The sequence below is a fragment of the Sminthopsis crassicaudata genome, chromosome 4 (assembly GCF_048593235.1).
Source record: "Sminthopsis crassicaudata isolate SCR6 chromosome 4, ASM4859323v1, whole genome shotgun sequence".
Taxonomy (NCBI): Eukaryota; Metazoa; Chordata; class Mammalia; order Dasyuromorphia; family Dasyuridae; genus Sminthopsis; species Sminthopsis crassicaudata.
In genome coordinates, this window is record NC_133620.1 from 240,313,701 (window position 1) to 240,337,311 (window position 23,611).

At 32.2% G+C, this 23,611-nt stretch overlaps 1 protein-coding gene across 1 annotated transcript in view; it reads right to left on the reverse strand.

Annotated features, from left to right (window-relative positions):
* Positions 1–2,034: 2,034 nt before the first annotated feature.
* CD109 (CD109 molecule) overlaps positions 2,035–23,611 on the reverse strand; it is a 144,962-nt gene continuing 123,385 nt past the window's right edge. Inside the window, exons 26-33 of the mRNA XM_074310489.1 lie at positions 22,788–22,953; positions 19,928–20,118; positions 18,728–18,883; positions 16,902–16,967; positions 12,627–12,769; positions 8,581–8,728; positions 5,376–5,478; positions 2,035–2,510 (exon numbers count right to left, since the gene is read on the reverse strand). Of these exons, the coding sequence (XP_074166590.1) occupies positions 2,329–2,510; positions 5,376–5,478; positions 8,581–8,728; positions 12,627–12,769; positions 16,902–16,967; positions 18,728–18,883; positions 19,928–20,118; positions 22,788–22,953 (1,155 nt within the window). The 3' untranslated portion in view covers positions 2,035–2,328. The remainder of the gene's footprint in view (positions 2,511–5,375; positions 5,479–8,580; positions 8,729–12,626; positions 12,770–16,901; positions 16,968–18,727; positions 18,884–19,927; positions 20,119–22,787; positions 22,954–23,611) is intronic.

Below are 23,611 nucleotides of genomic sequence, written 5' to 3' on the forward strand. Positions count from 1 at the left end.
CAAAAACCTAAATGTCATAGTTTTTAAAAGTTGGGTGATTTACCTCTTACTATTCATTAATCATGGTGTACATGTAACTTCTCTCCTCCCACCTCCAGAAATAGCAATAGTTTCTATTATTAACCAATACCACTATTAGTTTCATAATGGTCACTAATCCTAAAACAACTCCACATTTTAGGCAGGAATCACCCTAAGAGAGTCCTAATATGAAAAAATAAATGGTAGAACTCAAGTTCATTCACAAAGATGAGCTGTATCATCTTGCCTTAGTTGTTCAGACCTCACTTTCAGCAGCTGATGAAATTTAGGATTAATTAAAAGGGAGATATCACTCATACAGAATGGACTCTACTGAGATTATCAACTGACTTTTATAAATGAAAAAAGCAGAGTATAGAAAAGTTATCAGCATCTCACATGATAGCATGATAGGAAGGGCAAATATATAGTCATGCTTTTTCCAGTTCCAAGTTTCCATATATACTAAAAGTTAGTAACTTTTGACAATGGAACCTCAAAATGTTTTTTTCAAGAGAGTGGAATTAATTATAAGATCATCCTGGGATTGAATCTAAGGGAGTATTTGCTGAAGCAGCTTTATTCTAAGGTAGTTTCATCTAAAAAGATTCCTCAAAAGAAGGATCAATGGATGAAAAATCAGGAGACTGAATTAACTAACCTCCTAGCTCTATCACTTACTAATGACCTTATACAATTCTATCTCTTCAGGATCAATAAAGTCACTTAACTGCTCTTATATACTTATATCATTCTTGTGTAGAATTCCAAATGACTATATACTGCTACTTGCTCTCACTTCCTCCACAGTGTTATTGTGAGAAAAGTACTTTGTAAACTATAAAAGTGCTAAATAAATGTGTATTGTTGTTACTATAAGTTGCTCCTATGCTACAGAATATCAAGTGCCTTTCTATTGTTAACAAAAGTTGCACCAGGTGAGTACCAATTCATTAGCAGATATCTCCTCCTTGAAAAAAAAATTACTATAATAACTAATTGAATAGTTATCTTCTCTCTTCTGCATAAAAATGGCACTGTATAAGAAACTATTCTTTACACATACTCTGTATGTATTCAAATTAATAATAACTGCACTTAGATAATTTCCAGATTCCTAAGATACAATATTTGATTTTTTTCAATCAAAACTTCCATAATCGATATAAGAACTAACCTAAAGGACTTTAATTTTATACATATTTTTTCTTACACACTTGTCATATTAATAGGCATGGGTAACTCCTTTCAATGATTCAGGTCAGCAACTTGTCTATAGTTTAATGAGCAAAATGGGGCACTGAGAAACTATGTTTTGCCCAGTCTTCCTGATTCTATCTATATTGCCAGTCTGTTCCATATTATCTAATCTTTTGGTAGCAGGTATATTCTTACTTTGAACCAGTTATGTGTTTTTTTACTTGTAGACCAAACCCCAAATTTCTGCCCAGAAGCACACATTGATCAAGGTAGTGCTAAAATTATTCCCATAATTTTTATATGAAACTTAGAACACACTCTTGGTCTGTTTTCTCTCCCAAGTGCTGCCAGAAAATCCTAAAAATTAAATCATGACTTTCAGGTCAAGTTCTCTACAGTGTACACTAAACTTTGTTTCCACTGGAACAGCCTCAAATATCCTCATACCTGAGTTATTCTGGAATCTGAGAGAACAAGTGAGAAAGAAGAAAATTATTAGAATGAGAGAAATTAGGAGGAAGAGAACCAATTTTTTTTTACAACCTAAGGCTCTGGAAAGAACCAAATTCATGAAAGATGGAAAGGATATGTTAAGGCCACGAGAATAAATATGGGCCCAAACAAGTTCTTTCTTGCATTTTCCTTCATTCTCAGTTTTCAAAGGAACTCCACTCATAAAAACAGTTTTCTTCTTGGAGAAAAGGCAGCACCCTTCATAACAGTCCTAAACACTAACATTCAGCTATTTTCATCAAGAACCTGTTTCATTAATCAAATATGATGAATAAATGAAGCCCTCATGACAAAATATTCTTAACACTGAAGAAAGTTTTACCTTACATACAGCCCAAAGACATTTTGGGAGGGAAAAGAAGCATAGGTGCAGGGAAGTAAGGCACAATAAGATTACTTTCCAAATCAATTAGATTCTAAGTTCCTCTTAAAAACTGAGGTGGGAGAGGAGAAAAATATCAATGAAACTAACATTGATATTTGTTCATTTTAACCCATGGAAATAACTATTTAAACAGAGTCAGAATATGAATTAAACAATGAATACAACCCATCCATGGAAATTTCAATGTGCCCCTCACAAAAAATAAAACATCATAGCCAAATCTGCAAGGAGGAGAGAAACAAGAAGCACCAAAAAGAAACTACTGCAGAGTTTTGAAATAATCTTGGGGAGCTGTCTTTACAAAAGTCCCAATTTTGTTCTCCATCACTCAGGTCACAAGAGGACACATCCAGCATCACTTTGGAATTGTAACTTCTGACTGCTTGTCTCCCTGTTCAAAGAGAAAAATATTTACTTAACCATTTGACTTATTTTGAAAGAAATAAGCACTTTACCAGGATGCAATAGCATTTCCTACAGTTTTCTGAATTTTCAGATGTTCATATTTTAAAATGCATACAATCTCTCTCAATTTAATTCTTTAATTATTTACTTTGACAAGAAGCCACTAAAACATTATATTGCTCAGAGAGGGAAAAATCTAAACTTTTACCCAAAATAAAAAGATATTTTCAATCAAATACACTACCAGAAATTGGCTATCAATAAATTGGTGTAGATTGCAATTGTAATGCAATTACATCACTGGAAGAAGAACTCGAACTATAATTTGGTTTCAAAAAAAAAAAAACCCTTAGAGAGTGGTTAATTTAAATTAATATTACTTATGCATATAGCACACAGAGGAATATATAGCACACAGAGGCATATATTCACTTATGTGTGTATAATCATATATTTATGTATTTGTTAACTTCACAATATAAATGGCCTTTTAAAAAAAAAAAAAAAGGAGGAAAAAGTATTATTTTAAAAGAGAGGCTTGTCTCCTACCCAAGGGGACTATCTGAAAACTTTAAACACCATGAATCTTTAAATTTAATTAATTCAAGTATATGGCTCTTCTCTAAATATATTAAATCTTTTTAAAAATCTTTTAGGATAAAATTGCAACAATATCAAATCAGAATGTAGAAAATCTTCAAGATGTAATTGATTACCATATTTCTTAATTTTTTTTTTCAAAGCACATTCAACTTGCACTTCTTAGACTTTTTAGTGGAGGTTTTCGATATGGGATGTTTCCAAATACATATATTATATAGTTTTATAAAGTTTTAAACACTTTAAAACTATTTTATCATATTTCACTTTAATGATTAACACCAGTAATGTTACAGTAATTCATTAATGTATTTGGGTGAATCTTCCAGCAAAGTCCTTATTTATTTATTTTGGAGATAATTTCACATGTATATGTTATCTCTTCTCTCCATACTTCCACTTCCTAGAACATGTGTTCCTTGACAGGGACTGTTTCATTTTTGTCTTTGTCTCCCCCAGTGATTAGCATATATTAGGTACTTAATAAATGCTTATTAAGATTGATTAACCTCCATAAACCTGGATTTCTTCATTTGTAAAATAAGTACATTGGACGAGGTGGTGACTAAGGTCTCTTCTGCTAAATATATGATCCTATGACCCTGGGTTCTCAAAATTTGTGTCAACAAATTTCAAGCTCTGTTTGTCCTTGTCCTAGAGCAGAAGACTGAGAATTTGGACCTCACAACATATTTTGTATATGCCATCCCAGAACCAATCCGTATTTGTGGCGGTTCATTACCAGAAGTTTTAAGGAAATTTTTTGGTGCATAGAAGCTCATTTTACATACACACACACACACACACACACACACACACACACACACACACACACACCCCTACGTATATATGTATATATTTGCACATATATATATATACATATACATATATTTATATAAAAGTTATATAAATATATTTAATTAAATATGGAGGAGTTGTGAACTGTATCTGAGGGATAAATACCCTTTGGATGAATGTGCATTATTATTAAGTCATGACAGGCCATCCTCCCCTGTCTCCCAAAGTCTTACTCCCCAACTCTTAAAAAAAAAAAAAAAAAAAAAAAAATATATATATATATATATATATATATATATATATATATATGTGTGTGTGTGTATATATATACATATGTAAACATTCAATTGTGTGATAAAGAAGACTAAATCTTTCCCATATCTGGAAAACTAAGAAAAAGCAAAAGAAACTCTCCTATTTTATATCAAGGATCACCAGTGACATGACTTTCTTAGTTTTATACTAATGTTATCAAGTTCTACAAATGAATTAAATTTATATTGAAATATAATTCTTTGCAAATACAAGATATTCCAAAAGTCTTAGTGCATAGCTTACTAAAGCTTCAAGCTTTATATACTCTAATAGTTAAAAACTACATTAAGTCTTTTAGGATAGCCTATAAATGGGAATTTGCTACAGAATGTGATGTCAAAGCCATTAAGAACTTAGTCACAATAAGAAAAGATCTCAGAATAAACTTTTTACTCTGTAACTAAAGTTCAAATCAGACACAGATGCTATTATTGACTAATATCATGTAAAATGCAGGCACTAATAAATTTAATTGACAGCATCAACAATAAACACAATGGGCTTGAGTTACTTCCAATAAGAAACCTGTTTTTCTCAGCACATTGTTCCTACCTAAACATGCACCAAGCCAAGAAAATTTGTTATTTTAAACACCACCACCACCACCACCACCACCATGAATTACAATTGTTGGGATCTTGTTAAGCAAGACAACCTTTTGTCCTTTAAATTTTCTAACTGCCCAAGTTGTGAAACTAGAACCATTTTTTACATGCATAAGTATTCAATGGGATACCAAATGAATCTATAAGATGGAGAATACTTTTTTAATAAAAAGAACCCCATTGTAAAACAAACAAAAAAAAAAACACAGATGAAATAGCTACTTGAAATATAAGCAAAAATATGTAGAAACTGAATTTTAACTAGGCTATTTACTTTTGTCAACATGATTTGGGGCATTTAAGTTCAAAGTCTAAAACAATGCTTAAGCAAAAATAACATTTTCAAATTTGATATCATTATTCATTCACAAAATAGTATTATGTTCTGTTGTTTATAAATAAAGTCTCTTCCCTTAAGTGGGTGCTTTTGCCACCCTGATGGGTGAACAAATTATTCAATCACTTTCAAAAAAATGTAACTGCCTATTTAATTCCTGTATAACTATATTCTTCACAGAAAGATTAACACTTACTTGGTTCATAATAATCCACTATAGATACAGAGGCATCTTGGGTATTTGATACTTTGAAGTTTCTCACAGCAGGAATATCTACACAAAACTGTGTTTCATTTACCTTGAAAAAATAAAAGCAAAATTTAGATGGAGGCAGTGTGCATTTATGTGTATAATGAACAACCTTAAAGTCCCTAGTCTGGGGAAAATTATGAATCTCCTATGCTCTCTGTAATCAATAAGGATCCTATTAACCATGCAAGGTCAATGGCCTCATCAATTTAAAATTAGGAGGCAGTTTAAAGATCATACTGCATTTGAGGAAACTCTGAAAAAGTAACTTATGCACTAATTATTAGCAAGGTAGGAATAGAACTCAAATTTTTTAGGTCACACTTTGATGGTTCCATTGATTAAAGCATTCTGGCTCCCAATTGTTTCCATAACCAAGTTAGCCCCTTCCTGCGTCCAAGACTTATAAGAGTATAAATAAGTTAATCACTTCTCTCCTTCAAGAGTTCTACAATGATCCATCAAAACTCTTCCAAAATACCAATATAAAGATTCTATCCTCACTTCAATTACTGTAATTACAGAAAACCTAAACATCTACAACTAATTTATATTGATGGATCAATATACATTATATGCTAAAATTTTTCCTATAATCTCACCATAAAATATAATTAGGTTATAAACCAATTTGAGAGGATAATGTTTTAGCAACTGGATAAAGGCAGATGAAAACATTGGAAACAATTTAGGAATAATATATATAAGAATAATATATAAAAATAGCAGTCAGTTAAGCAATGCACAACTTTGGGAGTTGAGAACTGAAGTTCCAATCTTAAGAGAAATGAAAAGGGTTTCTTTTTCTTAATCATCCCACACTTCTGTCACTGATGATGTAACTGAGAAAGACTATCCAAATGGAGGTCAGAGAGATTAAACTAAGAGATAAATACATCATTAGGAAACAAAATGAAACATCAAAGATAAAGGATTCAGAAACACAGTAACCTGAGAAGGGAGGCAGTTCTAAGGAACATAACCCTTTTGCACCACAGAAGAATATTATGGATTCAAGAAAGGACTTTTAGGTCAAAAAGGGCTGAGAACTGTGTTACCCTTTTACTACATGTGTATTTTACATGTATGTCTCACTAAAACTGTTTAAGTCATTTTTCCTATGGATCTGCATGAATCTGTGACAAAGTCTGCCTGAATTTTTTGAGAGACAGTTATTCTGTACCAACTATTCTTGCTATGACACACTACAAAAAGCCTTTTCCAAGAGCTAATTAATCTACTGGCTGATTGTTAATGGGGAACACATTTGTAGGGGCTCATGAGTAATAATATAGAAACAAAGCTTCTCAGAGTTATCATTAGAAATTAGAGAGGATAGTCAGACAACCTTTTGGGAACTTCAAGAAAATTAACGCAAATTGGAGGAGTACTTTCAGAGAGGATGCTACACGAGTTAACTCTGCAACATCCAAGAACAGCTCTAAATCAATAGCTCTGTAATGTTCCCAACAACTTCCAGACAATTATATGCCCAAGAAGAATCATCCCCTTACAGCTTGCAGCTCTCAAATAATCCCTAAAAAATGTGCATGTTAATATATCTAGCAGCATAAAAATTAGTTGTTGGGTAGACAAACTCCACCTTAACCAGGTTTTGGATAATCCTAAGTAGTGGAAAGCTTTTGACAACAACTAAAAGACAATCTGCAGGAACAGACCCATCCTAAGTACTGCATCTGGAACAGTTCTCTTTTGTGATGGGTTAATCCAAATGATCATTAAAAAATGAGAAGGTAGGGAAATGAGGCAGAGATCAGGGAGTGTCCTAGTCCATTCAACAAATGCAACATTTTTGTTTATAGCCACAGTGTCTCCAAGTATCACAGCTGCTATAAGATCCAGGAAGCTGTGAATAGGTTCAGTAAAAGTTTGAGAAACTATGGGCAAAATGGCAACTCCCATATCAGTAATGCCTAAAACAGCTATTGCCTACTATCAGTGTTTGAAAATTCCAATTTACCTGGAAAAGTTTGAGGCTTTTCAATTGAGAACAAACTGATTTTTTTTTATTTCAAATAATACATTATTATATTTTCCACAAAAAAAAAAAAAAAAAAAAAGCATAAACCATAATTGACAGAACAGCATAAAACAGCCCTGGATTTGAAGTCATTCACACAAACATTAAAAATTGTATAACTGATTAAACAAGTAAACAGAACTAAGAGAATAATTTATACAAATGGAATGGCCAACCACAAAAAATGGGCAAGTGAGAAAAAATTGTATCTACCTCCTGACATCAATTCAATACAGAATGAGACATGTTTTTTGGTCATGGATAATGTAGGGATTGTGACTCTCACAATTTATGCTATGTATATGTGTATGTATATTCGTGTATATATGTACATATACACATAGTTTATAAGTGTTATATATACATATATAATCATATAATTTTTATGTTAAATGTGTTTTATGGAGCTTTTGTTTTTGACTTTTTTTCCCCGGTGGAAGGAATGGAGATAAAAAAAAGGGTTGTTAATTTTTTAAATTATAGCTGAATTTTTCATTTTAGCATTATACTATCAAAAATTTCTAACTCTTATATATATAAGGGGTTTTCAAATATGGACTGGGGACCACTGATGATCATTGAACATCCTATAATCAGCTCACTACCCAGTCTCTTGAAATTCATATTATTATAACTTCCATAATTTTGTTTCTTGGGTATATGTTAATTACTTTGCATAGCCTATATTGTTACAGTCTCATCAAAGGCATGGATATTCTTTGCCTTAATTCTAGTCAAGTTTTTATTTGGCTGATTTGGATCTTCCCAATGGATACAGAATGTCAAATAGTTCTTATTACCTTTTGGCAGTGTGGTACTGTAGAAAGCAGGTTGGAACAGGAATCAGATGACTTACAATCAAATCCCAGGATTACTGCTTACTATTTGTGTGACAATGGGAAGTCATTTAACCTGCATTTTTAGTTCTTCATCTTATTGATGAAAAGCTTAGATCAGATCATCTCTAAGATGGCTACCAACTCCAAATCTACAATCCTATGAACCATTATGAACAAATAATCTAAATAATATGTTAAAGTGCTTTGTAGAAACATGACAAAATACTAGATGCTTTTATATATATATATATATAAATTTTTTTCTACTTACAGAATCTAAATATAGATTGACTTGGCCATGATCATTCTCTACTTTCTTAATTGTGTCACTCAGTAGAATTGCATCTGGAGGCATTGCAAAGCCACTCAGTAAGTTAACTTCCATCAAAGCCATGCCACTCTTGGATGGTCCTCGAAACCTAAAAGTAAAAATGAGAGGAAGGAAGGAAAGAAGGAAGGGAGTGAGGGAGGAAGGGAGAGAGGGAGGAAAGAATAGAGGAAAAGAGGGAGGAAAGGAGGAAAAAAAGAAAGGAGGGAGGAAAAGAGGGAGGAAGAGAACAAAACTTCATGAAAAACCAAATGTGCTAATAGCAATATACTTTATATGTGTGTATGTATCTACCCACATATATATATATAAAGATGCAATATTTACTTAGAAATTAAGTCTCATTACACTATTTTATTCAAAATTCAAATAAGAATTTGTATGAAAAAATATTTATACACTAGTTTCTCCAAATGTTTCTTCTTAATACCCAGATTTTATGACAAAAGATCAAATAACTTCTCTTTTATGAATCTTTTAAAATTAAAAAAAATGATTATATAAAAATCCCTAGTGTACCACAAGGTAAGCTTTATGGGACTCTATTTAGAGAAGAATGTAATCCACTTTATTTCAAAAAGGAGCCTTTTTTTTTAGTTGCCATGATTTTAAAGCAAGTTACATTTTTTTTTGTTTGTTTTCTCAGGAGAAAATGGCATGACTTCTCAGCTAAAAGCCAAGACTCAAAGTGGAAGCAGCTCTTTCTTGATCTTTTAAGGCAGCCCACAATGCCAAACCCTTAGTACTCTTTTAACCATCTAGATTTGGAAAAAGAAGGCTTAACAGTGAAAGATTTCTTTCTGTTCCCCTGAATATTTTGGAGTTCATTTTTGTGCTTTCTTTGGCCAATTTGGTAGTATTACATACCTTGGAAAGATTTTTTTGCCCTGCATTAATTCTTTGAGCTATTATACACAATGCCCCTACCTACCCTTTCTCTCTCCAGTCCACAAAATCTAAGTAACACAAAAACTTCTAGCTCCTAGAGAATTTTTTCCCCTAAAATAGGTGGCAGAAGCTACTTGTTTGAAATATAGAAGAAACCAGAATAGTAATCAGAATGATCATGGAAAAGAGTTTCCAATGTGCATAGTAGGACAATTATTCAATTAGTTTCAATTATTATTTATTTATAGTTACTGATGGCCAAAAAAAAAAAAAAAGAAGAAGAAGAAGAAGAAGAAAAAGAAAAGAAGACTGGGCTTTTCAAAGCAGTGATATTAAGCCTGGCAGTCTGACTGATTGAAAAGCAATACAGCACAACTGCTGACTTCAGCTGGCTCAGAAATCAGAAGCAACTGAAACCATCTGTTGGGTCCTCCACATAGCCAAAATAGATGCAGTTGAAAGTAAATCATTGAAATGGATCTTAGGACAATTACATTTGAGTAATTATCATAGATGAGGAAAATAGCCAAACTGTTTAAATCATATTAAATATTACATCTAAAGTAACCTGATGATCTCATCTTACTGCTACCTAAAAAGTAAGAGCCAATCTATCCCCAAAGCAGAAACATAAATCAGAGTAAGGTAATGTTCCTTATCCTAGGATCCATGAGGATCATGGATAAATTTCAGGAAGATTGGGAATTTGAATAAGAAACACACACACACAATATATTTTTAGATATGTACATATAAAATATATGCATACATATACATATGTATTTATACACATATAGATCTTTATTTTCACTAACCTTTGATTCCTTTTATAATTCTACTATGTATTTTATTTTATGTATTTATAAACATTCTGATAAAGGGATCCATAGGCTTCACCAGATTGCCAAAGGAATCCATGATACAAAAAAAATTTATGAATTCCTAGAAAAAGGTGAAGTTGCTCTGGACCTTTATTCATGAAGACTCAGTAACTGAAAGATAAAATAATATTGTTATAAAATGCATCAACCACTCCCATCTACCCACCTATCCTAGATCAGTATTATCAACCCAGCATTAAATGAAAATATGCTTGAGATTTTCTGCAGCAATTTAGTTGCATATATTTTGGTAAAAGGGAAAGAATACTTGTTTTAGAGGCAGAAGAGATGGGTATAAATCCCAAGCTTTTATACTTTTTACCTCATGAAAGCAGGCAAGCCATTCCCTTATAAAGGTATAATCTAGATCAAGTTTCCAGGTCCATTGCTGAATAGCTTTGGATTCTAAGTCATTTTTCAACCACCACTGAATATACTCTAATAAAATTTCATTTCTAAATTTCCCCATCACTTCTTAAATATTTCCACCTGATTTTTAAAAGATGATTCCTGGTTATAAAGCCCATGGAATAGAAAAAAAAGTATTTTCCCATGGTGAGATTCCATTATGTCAGGACAGAGAATCCACATTCAGAAAGGGATACTGAGCTTCAATTTTTTATCAGAATGTTAGGGAATCACTAAAGAAGATTCTCACATTTCCCTGTTTCTTCCAACCTTTCCTGTCAGATCTAAGTGGGATAGATTTAAGATGCTCCCTGAATTATATCCCTTTACTTGGGAGTAAATGATTACTGGACTTTGAAATCAGCATCTTCCCATCCTCTGGTTCAATCCAAATTGTACTTCATTTAAATTTAACAACAACAAATATTTATTAAGCACTATTATATATATAGAACAGTATTAGATGCTGTATGTGTGTGCAAAGCCCTTAGATCTATCTTTTTTTTTTATTTTGCACATAAAACTAAAAATCTATCATGTACAATTTGTTTTTCTTTTTAAATATATAATTATGTAACTTTATTTTCCCCTCCTTCTTCCCTCCTGGAGATGGCTTCCATTAGAAACAAATAGGTGGATAAATAGACATGTCTGTGTATGTATGTATGTATTTTTGAGTGTATGTGTGTGTATGTGTAAAACAATACTACATATACTTCTATCTATCAGTTCTTTCTCTGGATATAGATCTTCCTTCATAAGTCCTTTGAAGTTAATTTAGGTATTTATAATAGTCAAAATGACTTGGTCACTGAAAGTTGTTTTTAAAATAGTATTGCTAAAATCTAGCCTTTTTAGATTAAGAATTACACACAATGAGAGACGTGGTGGGAACATTCAAAAATTGATATTAAAGATTTTTTTATAATTTAATTTCCAGATAGCTACTGAGATTTTTACAATTACTCAAATAAGAGTTTGAAGGTTCATAATATTATAAAATGTGTTGAACTACCATGTATTTATGTTAAATAGAAAAGTAAGTGGATCTCATATATTTACAGCTTAAAGGAAAAAGAAATATTTTATTCATAGGAAAACACACACATGCACACATACTGAAATAACCAAACTACATAAAAGTCTATTGCATGAGCTTTCCTCACACACACCCCTGAAATACCTTCATTTCTTCCCATTTCTTTTTTTTTTCTTTTTTTTTTTCCCTGAGGCTGGAGTTAAGTGACTTGCCCAGGGTCACACAGCTAGGAAGTGTTAAGTGTCTGAGACTAGATTTGAACTCGGGTCCTCCTGAATTCAGGGATAGTTCTCTATCCACTGCGCCCCCTAGCTGCCCCATTTCTTCCCATTTCTTAGCAGGGTTATAACTTTTCTCCACAACCCTTTCAAATTCCAACTCCTTCCACGAAGTTCTTTAGTCCTCAATGATACCTTCCCATCCTTAAATCACTACAGCATTTAGCTACCATTTAGTTGTTCTCTAATTGTTGTCTTTATCTTATTTTTGTCTCCCCACCAAATTATAAATGCCTTCCTTCAGAAAACATATAATTAAATACTTCTTAAATACTTTAAACATTGTTCCACTACAGAAACCTTAAGGCTTTATTCTGTATTTGGAATAACGAACATATCCTGAAATTTTTTCATTTGTTCTTCTTATGTCCAAAACTATTTTATAACTAGAGAAAGAAACAATGGGCTAGTGCTCCAACATTTGTCAAGGATATAATGATTTACATCTTCAGTAAAATCATAAAATATGAAGTGAATACCCAAATAAAGACCTACCTGGTGCAAACATTGACAGTTAAATGATTGATATCCTCTTTATTATCTTTAACAGCAACATCTAAGTCAAAGGCTTCTTGGCTTTCAATGGATCTGCGCCTTCTGGAAGATTCTGAATTTTTCACATTGTATACAACATTGAGCTGCAACAATTAAAAGGAAAGGAAAGAATGTTATAGCCAGATATCAGTATTATAACAAGCTATCAGCATGCTTGCTGAGATTCCTTTAAACACTCAGGTAACATTTTGAAATAATCTGCTAAATGGAAAAAATTACTTTTATTGTCTAATAAAGAAAGGCAGTATGGAATAATTGATAAAGTATTGGATTTAGAGTATGGAAAACTTAGGTTCAAATCCTATCTTTGCAGTTATGTGATGACAGGTTAATGACAATCTCTTTGATGAAGTTGATCTTAGGCAACTATTTTCTAAGACTTATCTCCTAACTAATTAGAGATGGATTATGATCTTCCTGAACAGTTTTCACCCTTACAAAATTAAATAACCTCTGTGTATTACCTAAAAAATGCTATTATGAAAGAAATTATGTCAAGCCAATCAATGAGCATTCATTAAATGCTTTTATGTGTCAGGTAGAGCAGTTAGGTAGTACAGTTCCAGGCCTGGAGTCAGTACAACCTGAGTTCAAGTCCAGCTTCAAACACTTATTAGTTTAACTTTGTGACCATGAGCAAGTCTCTCATTTTTGCCTCATTTTCCCCCATTTGCCTCCATGAACTGGAGAATGAAACGACATTCCAAAATCTTTGCCAAGAAAAACTGAAATGGGATCACAGAGAGTCAGATACAGAACAGCAACTGAACAATATGTTGCCTTATATAGTTTCTCAATCATCCACCCAGTCACAAAGGTTTATGAGATGATCTTGCAGTTTATTCCCCACAACTGGGGGTTTTACTATCTGTTAGAGCTTAGTGTCAACTCCAAATCTGAAAGCTTTCATGATACTCTTCCTGATGAATGTTAAATGAAACAAATCCTTGACTGACATCATTATTTACACTCCTCTGTCATAATAAGTTCTCATCTATCCTTATTTATTTTATTTCAAATCTCAAAACCAATTCCTTTTTTTTGTGACAAGGGAATGCTTACTGCCCCCATCTTCCCATTCAATTATGATTCCATTTCATTGTATGTGTTTATGTGTAGGAGGGAGATTGCAGAGAATGGAGTTAAAATAACCTTCAACATAGAACTATGTGCAAGATATAAGTCTAAATAAATTATATTCATTGGTTCTTCCTGGTCTACCTACTTAGTGATCCCCACCAAATAAAACTGGGAAATTAATCAAATGTGATTTCTAATCACAAAAGCTAAGTTGACCCCTTTAAATATTCAATGACCCCTACTCTTTTTAAAAATATATATATTTCACCAGTTTGGTGGGAATAGAAGGAGCATTTTTTTTTTTTGGTTTGGGAGATTTTGCAATTTTTTTATCCTTTTTCAAGTTCAACCTTTGGGGCCAAGAACAAGTTTAGTTCTTCAGTCTCAAAAAGGACATGAGAAAGGTCTCCATGCAGGAGCAAAAGGCAGAAGTTGTCAAAGAAAAAAAAAAAAAAAAAAAAAAAAAAAAGGTAAATGTGATGGCAGGAAAACCTTCCAAATAATTAAATCTGTCTCTTCAAGAGGAAGGGGACTGTACCTCAACAGTTAATGGGGAAATCTTCAAGAAGAGAATAGAGGACCACTTGTCAGAGATGCTGTAGTGGTCTTCTTTGTCAAATATGGATATATTTCATGACACCTAAGGACGCTTACATCTAAAATTCAATTAATCCTTCTACCCTATCCCTTCTTATAAGAATTTAGCTAAATATTTATAGTTCCTACTAACATATCTTACATTGTTACTTACCAAAGTGTTAGTTATAAGTTAATTAAAGCATTAATAGATTAATAATCCCATAAATAATAGACAATAAGGATAATAAATAGTATAAATGATAGTAAATTTACATTTAAGCAAATAAGTAATAATTTCAATATAAGTAATCAAAGTAATAAATTTAAATATAATAAAAATGTATATCTATAACTAATAGGCAATAAACATTAATGTGTTAATAAATATTAATAAAGTATAAACATTCATAAGTTAATAACACTCATATAGAAAGTTTTGTAATTTTGCTCTCAAAATCTTTCAAAATCTAAATAAATGATATTAGGATTCAATGCTTTTCATATGCTTCTACTTTACTGATTAGATTTGGGATAGTCTCCGTATTTACTGCTATAGAATCTAATACTCTTGACTTGTGCATCCAAATAAAACAAAAATGAGAAAGTTCCCAATGTCTGTCTTAGTCAACCTCTGCATATTTTAGACTATTTATTAAGGTATCATATTAATTCTCCAATTCACTTCCTTCCTTTGATGGATTTAAAAGGTAAACAATTTTGCAAGTTTTTTGCAACATTTTTTCAATCTTATATTTAAATGTGACATATTTTCATTAAAATGTAAGTTCCATGAGGGCATGTATAGTCTTACATATCTTTGTCTCTTTCCTAGTAGCTGGTATAGTACTGTTTATTGTATGTTAGTATTAAATACATGCTTTTTGAATTCCCTTTGATTGCCACTTTGAATTCCTTTTGATTTTGTCAGTGGGGTAATATGGGGTGTTGTATGAATTTATGCATGGATTTTTTTTTCAACCATCTTATCCTTTTTATGCTTAGAACATGTTTTCTTGGGCATCATATAAGATGTTTTTATGTTTGGGTTTTGAGACTCCAGTTTTCTTATGCCATTTATTTTAATAACTATTAAATTTAGATATTACTAATATCTATTTTATTATGTTTCTTAATTTTTAAAAATTGATAATATATTAATAAATTTCTTCAGTTTTATTTTATTTCAAATTTTATGTCAAATGTTGAAATTAGTCATGTGGTAGTTTACTGATGGATATTTGCTTTTTGTTTCTAATTTGTACTTTAATAAACAGGTTAATCTTACAATAGGCAGTAGAGGAATTCCTTCAATACTATATATAAAATGAACCCTTGAACATATTTTCCCATTGATTCCCCATTATAATTTCAGAGACATTTCCACAGAAAATAAAACTGACCTCTAGATAGATAGATAGGTAGATAGTTATACACTGACTATGACATAATTATATATGTCCTGAATATATACTGAAATTACATATAAAAATAGTACTAAAATTACATGTAAAAATCTGTCTCTGACAGAAATTATGCTGTATAATTCTAGACAAGTCATTTAATTGTTTTAACAGTCCAGACAGTTCTAAGACTGTAAATTATAGAACATTTTCACCAACAAAATAACTTCTACTACTAGAGTTCCACACATGATTTAATCACAGCTCCAATATCTCTCACCTCCCAACTCCATCAAAAAAAAAAAAAAAAACCTAATTAAAATATTACCACATATTACAGAACATATAATTAAGGTAAAAAGTTAAAATGAACAGTATATAACTAAGATAAGTTATTCAAATGGATAAAGACTCTATAAGAGGTTAATATATTCCAAAAACACCCATTTTTTCATACCAAACAGGAAATGGGAATTAACCATGTATTTAACATTTAATACCATCAAAAACTACACTGGATTTTAATAATGAAATACTCATTGGTTACTCTTTCTCCAAGTAAAAAAAGCAAAACTCTAAATAAAAAGATTTACAAGCTGCCCATGAATGTGTATATCTATATATAAATTTATATGTACATTTATGAATGTATACTCACCTAGCTGCTAGGAATGTATAATACAAAGATTTATAATTTTTTAAAATTAAAAGTCATTTATAACTTTAATCAGGTTAAAAAATGAATCAAGAGTTTAAAAGAGATTATCTATGTTATTTTTATAAGACCTTCCAAGGAATCATTTTAAAACAGTGATATTTAACTAAACTTCTAATCAAATAGTTCTTTGAGCGTGTAAAGTTCACTCTAGGTTCATAAATACTACATCAATAGAATGCCAGTACTGGCAGGTCCTACAGAAAGCTGTAAAACCATTGAGTGTTTTAGGGCTGATGACAGATCCCAAGCCTGTCATCTAAATTCCCATCCCACTAAATTAAAGAAACATCACCAAAAAGGGCAACCAACAGTGGAAGAACTTTTTTCAACTATCAATTAACAATCTACTCAGGCAGAGAGGAATAGATTCTGTTAAAGGACATATGTTCATCAATTAAGTAGTGATAAAATTAAACAAGTAAAAACACAACTACATACCTGACAGAAAGCAAATCCAAAACCACTTGCTGAAACAGTAACTGAAGTTGGCTGTTGGACTGCAAGCTGAATGGAGAGAAAAAATAATGAATATATGACTATGGCCATATCATTTATTATATAGGAAAGCCCTAAAGAGTTAATGATTAGTACTACCAGTAAGAGTACAACCATTTCCGTATCATCCCTCTTTGCCAGTTAAAAAAATATGCACATGATAATATTATATTGTATACATTATATATATATATACACATATACATATATGTCATATACATATGTGAATATGTATTTGTTAGTGTTCAGATATTTCAGCTGTGTCCAACTCTTCATCACCCCATTTGGGATTTTCTTGGCAAAGATACTGCAGTCATTTGCTATTTCCTGCTTCAACTCATTTTACAGATGAGAAAAATGAAGCAAACAGGAATAAGTGACTTGTCCAGGATCACATAACCTGTAAGTGTTTGAGATCAGATCTAAACTCAGGAAGAATAATCTTCCTCACTCCAGAACCAGCAATCAAGCCATTGATTGCTCATGAATGTATATATCTGTATATGAATTTATATGTAATTTATGAATGTATACTCACCTAGCTGCTAAGAATGTGTATACTTATATATAAATTTACATGTACATATGTGAATGTATACTCATATATTAACAGATACATATTTGGAAAGGGCTAAATCCTCATTAAATGTGCTTAACCCTTTTTGAATCATAGACTTTTTTGTCAGTCAGATGAATGCCTTAATGATTACCTCTATTCATAATTAAAGAAATTAATTAAATTAATTAAAGAATTAAAGAAAATGCTAAAATTTAGCTAGAGACTAAAAAATATAAAGATGAAATAACTTCATGACCCAACTATGGTCACGAACCCATGTTAAGAACCACTTATCTAAAGCTTTCTGTAGCAGACAGGAAAGGAGAACCATTCTCTCCACCAACTTTTTAAAAACTGCTTTTTTTTTTTTTTTAATCTTTGCTCTTCTTAAAAAACAAAGGATGAGCAATAAGAAGTTCTTCCCTAACTGTGACTTCTGGCTTCTATTTCCTTATTTCATTAAGTATAAGTAGAGGTAGAAAGGTAAATCAAGCTCTCTAGTGATTGAAATTTGTTCATTTGAAGTGCCTACTCACTCTTCCCTAAAAAAAGTACAATAGGAATTTTATTCTGTCCTAAATGGTGAGATATCCCTGAAGCATGATGACATAATTCACCTTACATTGGACTTCACTTCATTCCTCTTTTTCCTTTTCCTACTTTAACTTTTCAGGATCCTGAGACTACTGTTCTCCCTACTTTCAGGCTGGAGTATAAGACCATGTTAAAGTGGACAGAAAAGGGGAAAGTAAAGCATATAATATGCTTCTTGAGGGCAGAGCTTTGTTGTCGATTTATAGTTTCCCCATTGTCTTGCAAGATATTTCATGCACATGCCTAAAAGTTAAAGCATCAGTCTAAAAGATCCTTTGTCTTAACAAAGTGGTTTCACTGCTGTTCTCTTCCTCTCCTGACTCATCTGCTTTCTTCTCTAGCCAAGAACATATTCTCCCTTATCCTAATTCTTTTTCCTAACCTGAGTTCCCAAACATTCATCCAATAGTGGGCATTCTGCTGATTTTCTTTAATCCAGGGTTCTGGGTACAATATTTCATAGGTTCAACACCTATATTTACTTATCTAAAATCAGTTCATCTATTTCATGATTAAAACAAATAATAAATGATAAAAAGAGAATTTCTCCAGCTTAATACATTCTCTATACAATTTTAACTAATTTTCCATTGGGCATATATTCTTCATTACTTACCTCTGCTGTCTGGAGAAGAAAGCGGTTTTTAGTGTTAATTGGAAACTCTGTTGGTGTTGTCACACTAGGTCCAGTAACAATTACTCTCATGTCTGTCTGTCCAGTGATAGTGAGAGCTGCAAATGTAGATAAAGCATGCAAGGCCACAATAGTGTCCTGGTGAAGGAAAGGAAGAAATAATTTGTAGAGTAAAAATACAACAGTTAAAGGATTCTGATTTTTTCCCAATAATCGAAGGCAATTCTTACTATTGCATCGTAAATGACTTTTTTTCCTGTAAAAAATAACAATTACTAGGCTAATAAGACAATTCCTTCTACAAGTATATTAGATGAGAAAAAAGCTCCCTAGATGACTAGCTAATTAACTCCTGTAACATCAGAGGTAAGGAACCAATCAGATACACCTAAGTCAGCTTCTCCACCCTTCCTATTAAAGTGACCCAGCTGTATTTAAATAGCATTGAAGAACTAAAGAGGTGAAGAAGTGCCAGGAACAATTAGGGGCTTTTGGTTGACTTGTTTGTGCTGAAAAATCCTATGTCCTGTACAAAAAGCAGCTGTAAAGGATAAAGACCTGGAAAAGATAAACTGTGTCTCAAACCCAGCAAGACCAAATGTCTTATCAGGACTGAGAAGAAAATTCAATTTACCTTTAAAATGGCACTTACAAAATATTGTTAACCATACCTTATTATAATTTTTTAAAGTACAAAAAGACTTTAAGAATGTTTATTGTAAAATAACCTCTTTATTCCCTTATCACAAAGCCTTAAATTGTTTATTTTAAAGCCATCAATCAACCAGTCAACCAGTTGATACATATTCTATAAGAAACCAGATGTTAAATTTATCATATTTAATAGGGGGAAATATGAAAGTGGAAAAGAAACACAAACCCAATAGATACTTCCACTCAAAAAGGATTAAAAAACCCTAATTTTACCAAAGAAAATCTTAAGATGGAATCTCAAAGCATGGAAGCTTTATATCCCACCCAACCGAGATATGTAACTATATAATGATAATTATAAAATGTCTTCACATATGTCTTAATGAAAATAACTTCTATTTCTTTATAGTCACAGAATTCCATAAAGCCCCAAATCTTATTTTTAGAACAGCATGTAACAACTTTACACACACACATACACAAACACAAATAAAGTATATTTTCAGAAAATATCTTATCCGCTCTAACCTGAGTAGAAGAATAACCTCCCAGCCTATTTCTCTGCTTGCTTAACCACTTCATAATGGGCATTCCTTCTGCCATGCGATTTTGCAGGAAGTGTGACAATAATGCATAGGCTGCAACCTCAATGTCCAAGGAACTCGGCTGCCAGGATTCAGAAAGTTTGGATACTGAGGACTCCCAGAACTGCATGCCTCCTGCAAGAGAACAAAGCATCAAGATATACAACGGTGGATGAAAGCTGGATATTAAGCCCATTTTTAATCTGTATTTGTTAAGAAGAATTTTAATCATAGTAATTACCTCCAAATAGGGAGGATATGGACTCAGAATGCAGAATAAAGCATTTTTTTAAAAAATATGGCTGATGCAGAACTTGTTTTGCATGATTATAAATATCTGTAATGGCCTTTGTTTTTCAATATGTAGAAATTGCTTTTTCAATAAGTAGAACATAGGGAAGTAAAAGAAAGAGAATTCAAAACTGAAAATTAAATTGAATTTGTTTTAAAAGGGAAAATTACATATCAGACATGGTTAGTACATCTGATTGGTTTTGGTGAACTGGTTCCTCCTACCCCCAATTTTTTGTTTAATCTTTGTTACAAGGGAAGGATCACAAAGGAAAGGATGAGGACGGTTATATTCAGAAATGAAGGTGATTTTAAAACAAAACACATCAGTAGAAGAAAAAGAAAGAAGAAGGAGGAAGAAGAAAAAGGAGGAGAAAAAAGAGGAAGAAGAGGAAGAGGAAGAGGAAGAGGAGAAGAAGAATGTATACCTTAGTGCAGAATGTAAAGCATACAACTCATTTGGATATCCCTTCCTAAAAGTACTTTAGGAGTCAGTGTGAAGTAATGGAAAGAAGCCTAGATGAAGTGTTATGAAACCTGAGCTGTCCCAGTTGTATCATTAACTAGCTGTATGAAGTCAGACCAGTCATTTAATCTCTCTAAGCTTAAGTTTCTCCAAATAAAGAAAGGCCTAGATAATAGCTATGAACTCCATTAGTTTTAAAATTCTATATGACATCATATTTCATTCTTTAAAAATTATGGTAATAGAAGTATAAATTATAGCCACCACACCAGTAAAATTCATCATGTGGCCCCAATCTTGTAGAATTCTCCTAAAAAATTTTATGCCACAGGGACAGATAAATGGCACACAACGTTTAGAGCATTGGCCTTGGAGTCAGAAGGATCTGAATTCAAATCTTGCCTCAGTACTTAATACTTCCCCTCTGTGTGAACCTAGGCAAGTCACTTAACCCCAATTGCCACTACACACAAAAAATTCTTATGCCACATATCCTGGAGAGGACAAAGTTCTCCCTCTGGGGTTCCCCTTCCTATCCACCTTCCAAATACTGGAAGAACTGTTTGAATTAGTAGCCATATCAATCAATCAATCACCTACAGCTATATCTATGCCAAAGACAATCAAATGAGTAGATCTTTCAGCTCTACTGAAAGAAATAACAAGAATTCTTTCTGCTTCAGCAGAAACATTTGGAAGTCAACCTGCTATATCAGAAAGTCTATTGGATTTGGAGTAACTGAGGTTCAAAACTCCCTCAGATATTTACTAGCTGAGTGCCTGTCAAAAAAGTCACTTAATCACTCTAGACCTCAATTTCCTCATCTATATAATAGAGAATGGGGAGAAAGTTTAAATTTTATGGCCTTCAAATTTCCTTCTCTCTCTCAGTCTAGGATAGACTGGGGTAGCCTCTCCTTTTTTAGCTTCCTTTGGATATTGTCTTCCCCCTTAGACTTCGAGCTCCTTGAGAGTGGGGACTCTGGTTTTGCCTTTCTTTCAATATAAAGTGGCTGGTACATACAAGTGTTTAATAAATGTTTACCACCTAACTATTGTTATTGTTGAAGGTGATGATGATGATACAATGTTCTGTGAAATCTTACAAGTGTCTACCAACTTTATGAGATTCTCCTTTATTTAAATTGGCAAAATTTAGAATTAGTAGGTATGATGTTTCCACAACACTCCTTTGGATATTAGATTGCTTATAAATTGACACTAAAACATATGTTTAGATTTGGTGGTTTTCTAGTTGAAAGAGGGTTACAGAAGACAGGGAATCAAGCAGCTTAATGAATGTATAACCTTTGGGCCACCTTGCAGGAGACATCAAATAGTCAAAATGGTAAAAACTCATTTCAATAATCTCCGCATCTATCATCTTTAAAATAATGTAAGTATTATTATTATTTAATCAGTTAGTCACATCTTATTCTTCATGATCCCATTCAGGGTTTTCTTAGCAAAGATATTGGAATAGTTTGCCATTTCTTTCTCCAGCTCATTTTACAAATGAGGAAACTGAGGTAAACAGGGTTAAGTAACTTGCTTGGAATCACACAGCTAGAAAGTGTCTGAAGCCAGACCTGAATTCACAAAGGTGAATCTTCCTGATTTCAGATCTGTTATGATAACTACTGTACCACCCAACTGCCCCAAAGGGACTTTAGAAAACATCAAACTCAAACATCTCAATTTTCTAATAATAATAAGAGCTAATAATTATATGACACTTTAAGATTTAAAAAACTCTTAATTTCATTCGATCCTCACAATCCTAGCAGGTAGGGGCTATTATGATTCCATTTTATAGTTGCAGAAATTAAGGGTTTATACAGTTTGTCAATAGCTGATGAAAAATTTTAATCCAGATCATTATGACTCCAAATCCACCTATCCACTATGCTATGCATTCTTTAAATCAGAAAATCTTAGGCAAGCAAGTCCATTAATTTTCAGTTCACTAAACACAGGCAGATCTACAACCCAGTGTTCCCTGCAACAAAGAAATCACAGTCTATACATAATAAAAGAATACACTTACCTTGATGTTCTGCTCTCTGATTCAACATATCCAGAGCTGCCTTCCCTTCAGTACTGTCCACAGATGACAATGCATAACTTATGAGAGCTAGAGTATAGTTATCTGAAACACCTTCCCTGAACTGGGACTCCAAAAAGTTAACAGATGCTCTCATATCCATAGAAGCCTAAACAAACATGGAGATATTAGGATATTATCTTATTTAAATAACAAACTCTGATGATATTTAGGAACCTGACACATTATCGTTTTTAAAATGTGTAACTAACTTTTACAATAACAGATAAATAGGCTTTGTCCTCCAAAGAAAGAAGGATTACAGAGAAAATAAACAATTGTTTATTTTTAACAGGATGTTAGGGAATTTCCAATGAAGAATGCTGACCTGAAGTAAAAGTTGGGTTTTTACTTAGGTAGAATAGCACATGATTCAATTTCAGGAATGAACATTATAAATTCAGGAGACAAAATTGATCTATCAGACTTAGTGCAGTGAAGGGAACCTAAAAGGTGATCAATGATTCAGGCTCAGCACTTTATCTTTTGCACAAACTAATTGGCCAGTCACATATATATATATATATCTTTTTATAAATAAGAAAATCATTAGCCAAATACTTAGGAAAATGTTTTTACCAAAATAGATAACATTCATCTAAAAAAAATACCTATTCCTGTTAAATGATAAAATATTCGTTAACATATTAATGTATCTTTCATCTTTCAATCTTTCAATGTTTGTCCAAGTTTTGTTTTTGTTTTTGTTTTTGTTTTTTAAAGAATATAATTAACAGAACTTCTTTGGCTACTCCTGACACTGACCT